The sequence below is a fragment of the Propithecus coquereli genome, unplaced genomic scaffold (genome assembly GCF_000956105.1).
Source record: "Propithecus coquereli isolate 6110/MARCELLA unplaced genomic scaffold, Pcoq_1.0 Scaffold33, whole genome shotgun sequence".
NCBI lineage: Eukaryota > Metazoa > Chordata > Mammalia > Primates > Indriidae > Propithecus > Propithecus coquereli.
In genome coordinates this window covers 7,612,390-7,627,945 of record NW_012148952.1, presented here as the reverse complement: position 1 = coordinate 7,627,945, position 15,556 = coordinate 7,612,390, and the positions used below count along the sequence as shown (strand labels likewise).

Here is a 15,556-nt window from a genome sequence, read left to right as displayed (position 1 = left end):
AATTTCGATATGCTAAAACCATCCACTTTTTTGCTGGAAGAGATGAGCCTTAAAGGATCTTCTTCTAACCAAGGACCGATATGCATGCTTTTCAGCTAAGTGTTTTACTCCCCCTCGTGATGTAGGAAACCATTATTTCTTCCCCTTGGAAAGCAGGAGTTAAGTGCTTCACTCAGGCAAACATAGTTTAGATTCTTGGAATTTGGTATTAAGACTTCGGCTGTCATCCCTCAGGAAAATGAAGAACTTGGGACTGGATTTTTTACATGTTGGCTTTCCCCTATGCCAACAACCCGGACTCCTCACTGCTAGATGTCCTTTCACCAAGTCGCCAAACCCCGTACCAGTGGAGTGGACAGGGAAGACAAGGTACAAATCATACATGTTATGTATTTGGATATCAACCAGACAGATCACCATTTCCCAAGGTATGTTCCTTGGAACCTTAGAGTAGATGTCAACAGTGCCTTGGTTGAGAAACCCTAGCCCAGATACAGCTTGTTTAAATGAGACTTAGGTGGTCTAGAATCTGTGGGTTGGCAGCTGACACTATGCATTCACCAGATCTTGTCATTTGATTTTGACCATGCAGACCTAATTAATCTTTATTAACATATAGGCTTTTGATAACATTGTCACCAATTTAACTTACAAAAATCTACAATGAATACTTTGACATTATCTAGTGGAGTGACTGGCAAGCTGTTAGGTAATTTTATTATATTAGTCATTTCTACTCATATGTTCTTTGAAGCTTTCTATGATATATGTTTTACATACTTTATTGTTGTACATAAATATTATTAAAAACAACATGTCTGTATATGTTCTATAAATGCAATATAGTATTCTAATATTGTTTCCTATATTCTCAGTGCTCAGCAATCTTAAATACTAGCTATATCAATACCTTCTTTTCACAGATAAGGAAACTCAGTCTCAGAGATGTTCTCCAACAGCCAGTTTGGTCCCCAAAACCTCCAGTCCAGTCTTCTTTCCATTATTACAGCCCTATGCTGCTTCCATTTTTTCATGCATAATTTCACATTTGTGGCATGAAAGTATCATTCCGATGCCATAAGCATTCATGAATTTGCTTTGTATTTTCCAGCTGTCTGTGTTTATTCTAAACTCTTAATTTGAGGCTGCAAATGGATAAAGATTTTTATCAAATGTTAGAAGACAGACTCCGCAGTTGTTTCTTACAGTGTTTCTTGTCAGTCACAAGTATATTTAGCCAAATCAGAAATAGTAACAAATGGTAAAAATCATCAAGTGCAAAAAATCCTTTTTCTCCCAATACTAACTTTCCACATTAGAACAAATAAAGATACAGGAAATTATGCTTGTGTTTCAATGTCAAGTAGTATACACATTGTCACTGGGTATGTTTCTTTTTTAAATCAAGCAGGGAGATACAGAACAAATTGAACCCGCCCACACTTATGTTCAAGTCTTATACTAAGTTCTAGATTCTGACCCCATCCTCTCCTTTAGATGAATTCACAGAAGTTTTCCTCTTTAGAAAGGATTTGTTGGCGTCGATAAGACAGTTGAGCTAAAGGACTGCTCATTGCTAGACAGCTATATTTGAACTCCACAAATTCCTTCGTAACTTGAAAACCCAGAGATAGATTATATGTCTATTTCAGTAGAATACTAGACAGGACCCCAAAATAACTGGTAATCTTAAATGTGATTACAACATATTTTTGTGTCACAGCAGATGGTTATGCTATAAGAAACAACTTAAATCTATTAGACTAGTAGCTCCCTCCATGAAGAAAAGAAAACTTTTTAATTCTTGCTCACAATCCTCTATCATTTGTCCAATTTGTTTCTTATTCAGCAGGTGGCAAAAAGAGTTTGCCTTGTGTCGACCATGCTTTTGCTCAATCCTCGAAGGGGGTGACCGTAAATTAATGCTGACCAAAATTATTACTGGACGATCTAAATATTCACAACTTGTCTCTCATAAGTTATAAGTTAGCTCAAGTATAAATGGAAGGCCATCAGTTAATATCACCAGCAATGACAGATAGAACACTCCGTGATAATTATAGCAGCCACAAATCAAAGGCATAATAAAATGAGAAGGAGTCTTTACTGATTTGCGGGAACTTTTCTTTAACTTCAGACAATCTGGTCGTGCCTGTGTACATGACATGCTATTCCTACGATACTCTGTACACCATAGATTCTATCCTAACTCATGAATAAGCATTGAAAAATTTAATCATCACCATAAAGGATTTCCCACACTGTTCGCTGTCACTCACGTAATTTTCACCAAAAACAATCTGGCTATTGTTGTCGTTATGATATTGTAATAACCATCACTTTAAGTCACAACCTGTCACTCTAAGTCAGTCAAGTCAGGATCTGTTTGCAAAAATTTAATCAAATGTAATTTCATGATTCAATAAATAGTATATAAATCCGCTATTATTGGGGTTCATTTTCTTTTCAGTGCTACCATTTCCATTTTCTCACTGGTAGTTATTCAGACTGTCCAAATGCCATTATTGCCCTCTATTGTTATTCAAATGGAGCATTTTTATTAGATCTGCTGACACTATATATAAGGGTTTGCTTCTTCAATGGTAATAATTCCATTTCTGAAGGAAAATGGAAGTGATTGTACACAAAATTCTCAGCTCTTATATTATGTTAGGTTAAGTCCATACCTGAAATGGGATTTTAATTTAATCATATCTGAGAAGACCAAGGTTTTCATTAGCAACCTCAAGAAAGCAGGAAAAATAGCCTTTTCCATTCAGATTTTCTTGGTTCAAAGAGCCCATGAAACCATTACTCCTCCACAATGATATGTGTAAGATACGCTTACTGACCAAATTAAACTCTGAATTTCTTTCATCAGATGGTATTCATCATTTTTTTCTGTATTTTTCTCTTGAAAGATAGAGAAAACAAAATATTCTGTACATATAGTTGAAATAAAATGTTACATATCAGTTAGTTTTAAAAATATACTTTCCAATAGATCTATGGAAGATATAATTAAAAACACACAACTATAAATACATTATTGTTGGTTTTATTAATACACTGGCTCACAAAGGAAAACTATCAAAACTGGGGTATAGTTCTCAAAAACAAATCTAGCACATATTGCATTAAGTTACACAAAATTAACTGGTGTGTCCCTTATTGGCAAATAGACTTAACTGAACTTTTGTTGGATCTTACCAGCTTTTCTATGTATAGAAATAGAATATTTTCTATTATTATAACCAGAGATCTTTACTCCAGTAGGAAAACTAACATAAAAGCAGAACAAATTATTATAAAATATATGGCAGTTTACTGAAGAACTAGAAACTTCTTAGGGAAGAGGATTTTCAGGGTTACTGGAATTTCTTACAATGGTACATGGAAAAGGGGCACCATGGCCTGGCACAGAGCTCAGTGGGGATGGATTTGGATGAGGTGTGGCAAGAAGGCCACAGGGTTGGTAAATATTTACCTGCCATCTCTGCATACAGAGAGCACTCTCCTCCATGCTGTGAGGAGGTAGAAAGAAATAAAGGACTTTAGGGGCTTACTGGGGCTGGTGAGACAAAGGTAATTTTATTAAACAATTTCAGTACTCTGTGAGGCATCATATAATTAAGCATTAGCATCTTTATTTCAAAAAGCAAGAGCTATCAGGATTTCGAAAAAAGAGTTCAAATTCCATAGTAGTACCTATAAACAACGTGACCATATGGACCCTAAAAAGCTAAATAATGACATCACAACCATCTTTGACAGTCTGAATTCCTAAGAGGCCCCAGGAAATGAATGTGACTTCTATTATATAATCTACATTTCCAATATACCCGCACAAATATTCTCAGACACTCTCCTTACCTAGTGTCAGACACCACCACACAGAACAAAACTTAGTATTGGAAAACTATACAACAGCATTCTTAAAATATTCCGCTTTAATATGAAGAGAAGCCAAACTTTTACACACAAATGTTCTACTTTTAAATAAAGAAAAAGAATCTTTACACAGGCAAGGATCAGAGAATGTGGGTTCTAGTTTCTGCAACATAACCAGTTTGCCATTCTAAGACTGTAGTGTCTTAGGATCATAACAGTTTTTAGCTAAATGAGGACTTAGTATACTCTCTAGACTAACTGAAGTATTTTAGATCAACAAAGCTATAGAGGCTTCTACCTGGGCAAACAAATAGGAACATGAATTTGACTCACCTCCAGAGACTTCTGTGTTGCTCCTCGAGTTGGGTTAGCAGGTGCTCGATGTATTTATTGGAGTCCATGTATTCCTGCACAAAGAGAATTAAAACCTTATTACAGTAGTCACCAGAATTCGCAGACTCTCCTTATCTCTACGAGGAATATTTTCAACAAGATAATCCCTAGGTCCCTCCCGGTTCTAGGAGTCTACACTTCTGTGACTCACAGTCACAGTCATTTGGGAATGAATACTATTTTCCCCATATCCTATGACAGTATTCTTTAAAAAAATCACTGAAGAGAACTGGAGATTTACTGAGTCAGCATAAAATTCCTCTTATTCACAGGAAGAAAAACCCTAAATTTCACAGTCGTCTACACTGGGGTCTGTGTGTTCTACTGTATAAAAGTGAGCCAATGTTACTGCCGACCTTAGAAGAATAAAAGTAAATAGACAATAGAGGTCTTGACTTTAGTGATCTTATGACTCACTTTCCCCCAAAAGCTACATTTTCAAACTATATAGAATTCTTTATATTATATATATATATGTCCCACATTCATTGAGCATTTGCAAACATTGATGGGCAGGTCTATTTTGCTTCATCTCCACATATATACACACAATAGTATATTTGCTTTTTTTTTTTTTTTTTTTTACTCTTAGAAGATAAATCTTTAGCTTCTAAGAAGACATGAAAGATATGCTATATTCTGTTCTATAGAAATGTGTATGTAAATTGATCTCTGTAAATCAAACTATTTTCAAGAAACATGTCTGAAAAATGAAGAATTCATTTGTCACATGATGACATGTAGAAAAATCCATAGGTTTTTTTAAATTTGAGGCTCGTATGCAGTACAGTTTCAATTGCCAATTTGGAGCAAATACAATATGTAAAATCTTTTGATATTGTTTCATTCCAAATCTGGTATTTCTTTCCCTTTCTGTTCGAAGGTCTAGCCTGCAAGGCTCAGCTTCTACAACTGCCTTAAATGGAATAGCGTGCATGCAATGATTTCAATGTTAAGGCACCCATGAAAGCTACTGTTTTATTTCTATGGGTTTGAAATAAACTCGGAGCTTTGATGAATACATTTTTCTTTCTGAAATGCAGATTTCTTATTAAATGCTATACATATACATAATCTATTGCTCCCATAGGCATATTCACTACAGTTAGAGGAGGGAGAGAAATATAGGAGTTGATCTGATAATATAATGGAAAGGGCCCAGGCCTGAGTTTCTGGTCCTAGACCTACCCATGTACCCCTGAAGAAGCCTTTTTACCTTTCCAAAATATTTCAGTTAGACTAGAGGTATACGAAGTCCTTGTCTACGTAAAAACTGTTATGAATCTAAAATATTATAATTGTGTTACAGATAATTAGCTAAGAAGTTTTATGCTTATTGAATAAACACTTATTTTCAGGTGACAACTGAATAGTTAGTTATTTAAACAAGACATTGGGGGGTGTTAAAACCAAAGCAGAAATCTCTGCTGCTGCAGGAAGTTGTACCATATGTGGTTATAAGTGTCCTGATAAAGGCTAAACCCTGATTTAGAACACTCAACATTATCAAAGACATTAATTCTCAAATATGTCCCACTGAAAAAAATTTAAAAGCATTGTTCCCATGTAGAAACAAATATATAATACAAACCTCAAAAACATTCATCCATTCCTTATTTGACAACTATTTTTAAAACATCTGTTATATACCAAGTGCTGTTTTAAGTGTTGCAGATGAAGTAATAACTAAAAGGGAGAAAACCAGTGCCCTCCACGAGCTTACATTCTTACTATTCTCAAAGGAGTCATAATAAACAAGTAAATGAACAGACTGATTTCAGATTGGTTGCCTTCTCTGAAGGAAATAACCAGGACAGGTGACAGGAAAGACTGTGAATGGGGGGCAGCTATTTCTCCTAAAGTCGTGGGAAGAGGACTCTGAGCAAATGATATTTGAGGTAAGACTTAGAGAAGGAAGCAACCATGTAGACATATGAAGGCCAGAACACTGTAGGCAGATGAAACAGACTATGCAAAGACCCCAGAATGTGATGTTGGAGGAACAAAAGGAAGCCAGTTGGAGGCTGGGAACAGTGATACTGTGCTGTGGAATCTAAAATGAAATTGAAGAGGTAGGCAGGGACCAAATCATACGCAAGTCCAAGAAAGCAGTTTGGATTAAAACCAATGAATTTGTTATTCTGTTCATTCTGATTAGCTCAAGTCAGAGATTGAAGCTGAAAGGTGTAATGATGACAAATATGATTTTAGGATGAAAGAGACCTACGTTCAATCCTGGTTTTGATACTTACTAGCTATGTTCCCCTGGTCAAATTATTTAATCTCTCAAAGCCTTAATTTCATCATCTTTATCAAAGGGATAAGTAAAGCTTAATTTATGGAGGTGTTGTAAGGATTAAATAAGACAGTTTCAGTAAGTATGTACCATCATAACTTACCGAAGAGTCAGCATAGCCTTTTTCAGAGTATTATATACCTCTTCTCAAAAGGCAGATCACGTTACAAGGTAAAGGTATTATTCATTTTCTCTTCTCTTACCAAACTTCAAGATTTTTAAGTGCATGGCTCTTAAGTTATAGTTGTTGAATATTAAAATTGGTTGTTAGGCAGCGATTATTAATAATCACATAGATTTCTAACCATTGAATGTAGTTGTCACTGAATTGTAGTTTAAAAGCTATTTCAAATAACAATAATAGCTACTTCCATTTAAACTAGCTTTACACTTTTCCATAAAAATGATGATGATAAATCTTAAACCACTTAACAATGGGAAACTAAGATTATGGATTCTCTATCCATTTTTAGCTTTAATTTTTTTCTATAGAACTCTTACTTCTAAAATCTGATATATTTTACTTGTTTATTTTGGTATTGCCTTTTAATCCCCTCTCCCAAAATACACACAATATAAGGGCTAACAGAAATTGGCCAGGCATGGTGGCTCATGCCTGTAATCCTAGCACTCTGGGAGGCCAACTGCTTGAGGTCACCAGTTCAAGACCAGCCTGAGCAAGAGCAAAACCCTGTCTCTATTAAAAATAGAAAAAATTAGCCAGGCAACAAAAAATTATCCAGGCGTGGTGGCGCACCCCTGTAGTCCCAGCTACTCAGGAGGCTGTGGCAGGAGGATCACTTGAGCCCAGGAGTTTGAGGTTGCTGTGAGATAGGCTGACACCACGGCGCTCTAGCCTGGGGGAGAGAGAGAGAGAAAGAAAAGAAAGAAAAGAAAAAAAGGAAGGAAGGAAGGAAAGAAAAGAAAGAAATGGACTGAGGAAAAAAAGAAGACATGAAGCTTATACATGTACATTTTGTTAAATGAAACCATTTTTTCTCTACCTAAAAGAATTTAGGTAGGCCTTTCATATATTTATCATTTCTGGCCCCTGAATTGAAAGGGTTAGTTACACAATGAGAAAACCCTAACATTCTGTAAGAGTTAAGATAGGATTATTTCCAGTGGGAATTTTGTCTATCCCTTTGGAGATCTCACTTCCAAGAAAATGATGGAGGGTGGTAGCAATGGGGCTGGCAGTGGTTGTACGGTAGAGCTATAGTCACAATAATTAACATGCTATACGCACAGTGGCTACAAGAACTTTGGTAGCAAGTACATACTAAAGGTTATTGTATGGAGACTCCAATATTCCAACATGTCTGCACAGGCAGAAAGAAAAGGTCTTGATAGATCATTTCAGGGTAAACTCAAAAAATACAACATGGAATCCATGAAAAAGTACTGTCACAGAACAGAAAGAACACCATCCTCAATCATAGAAGAGTATGTGACTCTGAAAATCATTTACAAGAAAGCTATAAAAGCATTTTAGAAAAAGCCTTCACATGTTTACTAACCCTGTTCCTGTTTCTGTGGTGTAAATCAGTGTATGTACATTTTAGCTAAGCATGCTGCAATTCAGGGGAAACTAAACACATATCCACATTTTCCTTGGTCAATATCCACCATTTGTAACACATTATCCATGAAAAATGTCAGTTTCCCAAGCCTTGCTTTGTCCAGAGCACAATTACTATTTCATTCAGCACAAAGACTGTATTAAAACTATAGTCACTGACTTGATGAACATCCTATTCTACTGGTTTTCCTTATAATTATGAAACCCATATTAGATACAATAGTAGAATTAACAATGAAAACACATAGTACTGAGGAGGGCAAACTGAGTCTGTTAATTAAATTTAGAAGGATAAAGCTAAACATGAATAAAGACTTGATTGATATAACATCAGAAAATATTGATGTGTCTAACAATTATAGCTTTTCAGTATTTAATAAGATTTAGAATGTAAATAATAATCAAAAGGATGATTAAAGAAACATTTCAGAATGGGGAACCAAAGGACTTATGTACTTCAAAAGGGCTCATACATTCCAGGTAGAGTTAATGGAGAACAATCCACACATCTACTGGCAGGAGAATTGGATAAAAATAGCGAAAGAATAATAGAAAAAAGAACCTGTTTGAATGCTTACAGCCTAACAAGGAGTGAAAAAAGAGTGGTTCCATAGCTTCAAGTCACTTCAAATGCCCACTGAGATTAGATACATAGACAAACCATAAATGTTATTCTCAATAAATAGCTCCTGTATAACAAAGCAACATTCTCAGGTATTCATGAATTCAGAAATTATAGCACCTACTTTAATTAAAACTTAAAGATACATATGTGTAACTTACTTAACTTACTTAAAGGTATCTGTGTGTTTATCAAATACCTAAATAAAATATATATATATCAAATATGTATATGTACATATGTATGTATATATATGTACATATCCAATACCTGAGCAAGGAATAAAAAATACAGGATTCACAATGTAAAAAGGTTCAAAAGAAACTTAAACCAGTCAAACAGATGTCTAAGACATGTAAATACATTATAAAATTAAATAAACATAAAAATTCTAGAAAGAAAATGTAGAAAATATTATGTGTCTTTGGGAGGACAAGAGGGAAAGAAAAAAGGAAATGGATGCAAAAATCTCTTTGTCCATGGAGATAAAAATTATTGTTCTAATTTTGGCTTGATAAAAAAAGCTTAAGTACAAGGGTGTGTTTGCCTATACATGTACAATTGAGGACAGCAAGTTTGTAATACATGTTATACTTTTAAAAGATCCATGCACCTCTGGTCCCAAAACTCCTTGTCTAGAAATCATTCTGAGGAAACAATCAGATTAAAGCTAATGATGTTCATCAAAATATTCATGACAGTATGAAAAAAACTGAGTATATCTTAGTTTCTAAAAATATAGGAATAATTAAAGCATGTTTTATTTATTTGAAGAAATACATAATTCTTTAAAAACTTTGTAAAGAATATATAATAAAATAGAAAACATTGTATAATGTTAAGCGAAAGCAGGGTGAAAAACTGCATAATCTTAATCACAATTTAGAAAATGTATATAATAGATTAAAAGCAAACAGTATATGGTAGTATTATAGGTTAATTTTTCTTCTATATACTTTTCTTTCTATATATATTTTTGACCTAAATATATATAAGAATTTAATTAGTGACAAAGGTGGTATCATGCGTACACACAAATTAGTAAATCAGACCATATTTAGTCACAAAGTGAGTTTCCCCATAGTCAACCTTAGTGGTAGAAAGGACAACACAGTGCATGGGAATGCCGTTTTTCTATCATGCTATGGAGGGATCTGATAGATATAGCTTTGCTGTACAAAAACTGGGACATGCCTCAGGAGAGGGATCCTGCTCTTATCAATTATAGGAAGTTGGGAGGAGGTCAGAGAACATCTAGTCAGCTATGTACTAAGTTGATCTTTGCTGGTCAGAGAAATGACTTGGCTAGGAGGATTCTCCTATCAGCGCCGCTTTTATCAGCAAAACAAATCTAGTGTTCTTCAGATAGAGCTAACTCAGTCTTACTGAGCCAGCTCATTGCTAAGTTATGAGAATGGGGAAAGGAGAGAGCCATTAGGGCCCTCTGAGGTGACATTTCACATCAGTGGGGAGCTCTGTTAATGTGATTGTTGCTTTATTTGTCTGTCTTCCCAACCAGTCTGTGGTCCCTCTAGGGTACAGGTATGGTTTTTATCTTTCCTCATCTTCCATGGTAGAAAGTCAATAGATAATGCTTAAAACTAGAAAATAACCACAATAGAGAAAAAGTGGAAGTAACTCAAGTGTCTCGTGACAGAGAAATGGATAAACAAAATGTGGTAAATACATACACTGGAATATTAGCCTTAAAAAGGAAGGAAATTTTGACAGAATTTTAAATGCTACAGAATGGATGACCCTTAGAGACATTACGCTAAGTGAAATAAGTCAGGCACAAAAGGACAAATATTGTATGATTCTACTTATATGAGTTTCCTGGAATATTCGAATTCATAGAGACAGAAAGTCGGATGATGTTTTCTGGGGTCTGCAGGGATGGTGACTTAGAGTTTGATGGGTACAGAATTTCAGTTGGGGAAGATGAAAAAGTTCTGAAGATGGGTGGTGGTGATTGTTGTAAAGCAATTTGTATTTAATGCCACAGAAGAGTACACTTAAAAATGCTGAAAATGGTACATTTTATGTTATGTGTATTTTACCATAACAAAAAAAATTAAAAACCCAAATAGTATCACACAGAAGCATTTTCTATAAACACGTAAACATCAAAAGAGTGATCGTCTCTGGGAAGCAGGATTTGGGGGGAAAAGAAGAGAGAGGGAGACTGTTGTTTCTCACAATAAACCCTATAGAACTATTTGTGTATAACTTAACTATGCTGAGCTTTGCATGTGTAATTTTGATAAAATATATTGAACAAAAAAAGGAAAGAGGTATAAGTGGTTGTACTTGGAATATATGTATAGCAAACACAACTTGTTGGTGGACTGGGTAGGATGTAGGAAAAATCCCAACCTCAGGGTACAAAGGAAGAATTCCCCATATTTAAAGGATGATTTACACTTATCTGTGGCATTACTGATTTTCTTTTCTGCTCTATGTGGTATAATTGAGGAGTCTTTGGTCCTCAGACTCATTGCTGTAGCAAGATGGGATTAGAATTACGTGTTAGATGTGAATTAAATTAAGGCCAGTCCATCTTCTAGAGTATCGTGAGCCTTATTGAAGAAGAGAACAGATACATTTGACATAATGGGCAACAAAGTAAATGTAATTTTTTGTAATATGAAAATCTTGAGAGTAAAGAAAAAGGTTGAAAGTTTGTGGTTATCAGAATGATCTCTTTCTTTCTATAGTTTTAAAATACTATATGCTCACTATAAAAATTTAAAGTCATGGATATTATTTAGAAAAATACAGCCCCAGAAAATAACATCCAGAAAGATTTGATTAAAATTAAATTTTAGAGAGCTAGATTTAAAATATGACATTTTCATTATGTTATTTTAAAGCTAAGCTGGTATTTGAAACAATGACTCCCCCTTTCTACTTGCCTTTGTCAGTGTTCTGATTAAAGCATGCCACCAAAGTTAGAATTGGAGGGGCAGGGGGACACCAAGTTAGACCCAGTCATATATGCATATAATGTTCTGAAAACTTTACAAAGGTACAGCATTAAAAAGACATCTGTTCCTTGGCTAAAACTTATGCAAATTAGAATCATTTTAAAGATAGATTTCAGAAGTTTGCCTTTCACTTCTTTTAATGCACATGTTTCAGGGCAATTAGTATGAAACATTTGAAGCGATTAGAGGTTTACAGAGATACTGAACAATTGCATGTCTGTGTAGAATAAGCCTGATTAATGTGAATCTCCTTTTGTCTGAAATAGGTCAGTTAGTGAGAGAAGCCCATTGTAAATGAATTCTAATGATGTGAAGATCTTATGTATCATTCATCTGAAGTGGAGTTTAAAATATAATCGTATATCAAAGCTTGCAGAGATCCAAAAATCCCTCCAAATAATCTTCATGTTAGAATCAGCATAACTTATAGCAGAGCTTGTGAACTCCTGCCAGCAACTTTGCGACGACTAACACAGAATTCCCAATTCACCTTTGGGCACAGAAGCACCAACACGGAGGCCAGCTGTTCAAATCAACAGAAATATCATTAGATACAGGAATTTCTACAATTGGGAAATGACTGACTACCATAACAAAATAATTTGAGGGCAGCATCACTTGTGATCTTGAAGAAAAGGTGTATCTATGCAGTGAAAGTAAAAACACTAAAACGACTTACCCACTTGGGGAGTTATACAGACAAAGTAATAGGAAGGTATCTCATATTTAACTAGCATCTGTACCAACATAAATTCTCCCAAGGAGACATTTTTAAATGTTAAACACCACAAACCAATTCATTTAGGAGTACCGGCTACAACAGATCATCCCGCTGCCTTCATTTCTGCATTAGCCACCTCTAATTCCTCCTTCCCATTCATGGTTCAAAACACTGCAGTCTTGCTTCTAGGGCAAAATCTTCCGTGGAACTGCTCCATTAGAGCCACTGATGCCTCCATAAAGTGGCACCTCACGATTTTGCTTGGTCCTTACCTTATAACCGGCACCTACAGCACTTGCTATTTTAAAGTCATATTCTCTCCCTCCCTGGTGTTCTCCACAGATGGCTCCAATCTCCCATCATTCTGAAGCCGACTGCTGTGCCCCGACTCCCACCCAGCCCCGGCCCCAGGGGCCCTCCAATCCCCCTCCACAAGAATAAGGTTCTATGCTAGGCCCTCTTTCACATCTTACTGGAAAATCTCATCAACTACTAGGGTATCAACTACCACCAATAATCCAGACACCAATCCATGCTAGATCATCATTTTGAGGTCTAATCCTGTGTGTCTAGGAATTTGCCAAACAGGTCCCTTTGGATGTGCCACGAACTCTTCAAAGTATGTCTTCCTTCATTTTTTATATCTGCCAACACTTACCATAGCACTTGGAATATCACTAACACTCAAAGGTATGTGAAATGAACGAGTGAATTAATTAGCTGTACATAGTCAGGCTCACAGCAAGAGAATCCGAGATTATTAGGCTGCAAGTGGTCTTCCAGAATTTTTTAATTGAAAAGGTTATAATGATCATGGAGCCATTAGGCAGTTATGAGAAGTTATGAGAAAAAGTATTTTTTTCTCACTTGTGATACCTGATGTGTGGGGATTTTTCCGTATACACTAACCAATTTTCCAGCAGACACCAACTGGGTGTCCTATAATTTAACTCAATTCTGACACCATCTACCTGGAGATAGCATCAGACCTCACGAGTTGAGGACTCAGTCTCACAAAACTGCCCCCAGCTTCAGATGCTAATCACAAGTACTATAGTAGGATCTCACCAACAATTCTGACTGACCTGCTATAAATCAGGGTTTCCACCACCCACTCCTTGAGTTTGATTAATTTGCTAGAGCACCTAACAGAAATCAGGGGAGCACTTCACTTAGGTTTACCCATTTATTACAAGCAATATTACGCAGGATACAGATAAACAGCCAGCTGGAAAAGATGCAAAGGGTAAAGTATGGGAGAAGGGTACAGAGCTTCCATGCCCCTTCCTGGCACAGCACCTCCAGGAACCTCCATGTGTTCAGCTATCTGGAAGCTCCCAGAACCCAGTCCTTTTGGGTTTTAGGGAGTGCTCATTATGTAGGCACAGCTGATTGTATCATTGTCCATTAGCGTCAACTCAACATTCAGCCCCTCACCCCTTCCTGGGTGTTGGGGGATACAGCTGAAATTTCTAACCTTTTAATCACATGGTTTGTTCTCCTGACTACCAGCCCCCATCCTAAGTCTATCCAGGAGCCCCTCGAGAATCATCTTATTAGAACAAAAGATGCTCCCATCACCCAGAAAATTCCAACAGATTTAGGAGCTCTGGGCCTATCACTCAGAAAGTTACAAAGTTTTAGGAGCTCTGTGTCAGGAACCAGGGAGTCAAAGACTAAATATTAGAACAAAAGATTCTTCTAGTAGCCCTATCTACAATAGTTTTAGGAGTTCTGTGCCAGGAACTGGGGAACAGAAAACAAATATATATATATATTTTTTTATTTTATCAAACTATTACAACAGTTTTCTAAAATTACTTTATACTCATATTTTTATTCTATTAGTACAAAGCAGGAACAGCATTCCAAAGACAAACTGTTGACAATTTTGCAAAATTGATGTTTTTCTATCTTGTAATCCTGAGGAAGATTTAGGTGCATTGCTCATCTATGGCATGTAAATTATATGGGCTGCCAAAGATCTTAACACGGTACAAAAGTCACAACCAAAGTTTGTTATCAAATGGAGGAATAAATGATAGCATCATGACTAGCAAACCCCACAGAGTGAAAACATATCTGTATAACCTCTGCCATGTATGAAAAGTTCATCAATTTTTTTTTTTTTTTTTTTTAGAAAAAAGGTCTCACTCTGTTGCCCAGGATGGAGTGTAGTAGTGTGATTATAGCTCACTGCAGCCTCCAACTTCTGGGCTCAAGTGATCCTTCTACCCTAGCCTCCTGAGTAGCTAGGAATACAAGGGTGTGTCACCACATCTGGCTATTTTTTTTTTTTTTTGTAGAGACAAGGTCTCACTATGTTGCCCAGGCTGGTCTTGAACTCCTGGCCTCCAGCGATCCTCCTGCCTTGGCCTCCCACAGTACTAGGATTACAGGAATGAGCCACAGCACCTAGACCTAAAAAAGTTCATCAATATGAATTAACAGTGATGGAATATAGACATACAGCACAAGTAGCCACTGAAAAGCCATATGGCCCACTATTTGGTAATCAAGGCAGTAGACAAATGCAAATCAAACTATAAGCACAGCTTAGTAGCCCTAAAGCACATCTCCATTTGTTGGATACTGATAAACTTCCCTGTCATACATTTTTCCCTTATTTCTTTTAAAAACATCCCCATTCCTCCCCAATTATAGCTGGATACCTTGCTCTTGAGCTAGAGATTATATTTTCCGGACTCCATAGGTGAACATGTGGCTGAGCTCAAGCAAATGAGATGGGAACAGAAATGGTGTATGCAACATCAGAGAATTCTGAACCTAAAGACAAGCTGCTTGCCCTTCACACACTCTTCCCCTGGACCCTGGCTGGAATGGTGATAGCTTGGGACCCAGAGACAATACCTACATGTTGGGGATGGGACACGTGATTGTTCTTAGAGCACCTGTCCACTGACCCTGGTCTTTCTGCCTCCCTTTGGCCTCTTACATAAAAAAAGAAATAAATTTCCATCTTATTTAAAACTCTGTATTTTGGGGTCTCTTTGTTATTGTAGCTTAGCCTATGCTATAAATAATACAATAAATGTCAATCACT

General features: G+C 36.2%; 1 protein-coding gene across 1 annotated transcript in view; it reads right to left on the bottom strand.

The window, feature by feature from the left end:
- Nucleotides 1–15,556, bottom strand: part of NCKAP5 (NCK-associated protein 5) — an 839,167-nt gene that overhangs the window by 623,643 nt on the left and 199,968 nt on the right. Inside the window, exon 2 of the mRNA XM_012650513.1 lies at nt 4,225–4,298. Within this exon, the coding sequence (XP_012505967.1) occupies nt 4,225–4,298 (74 nt within the window). The remainder of the gene's footprint in view (nt 1–4,224; nt 4,299–15,556) is intronic.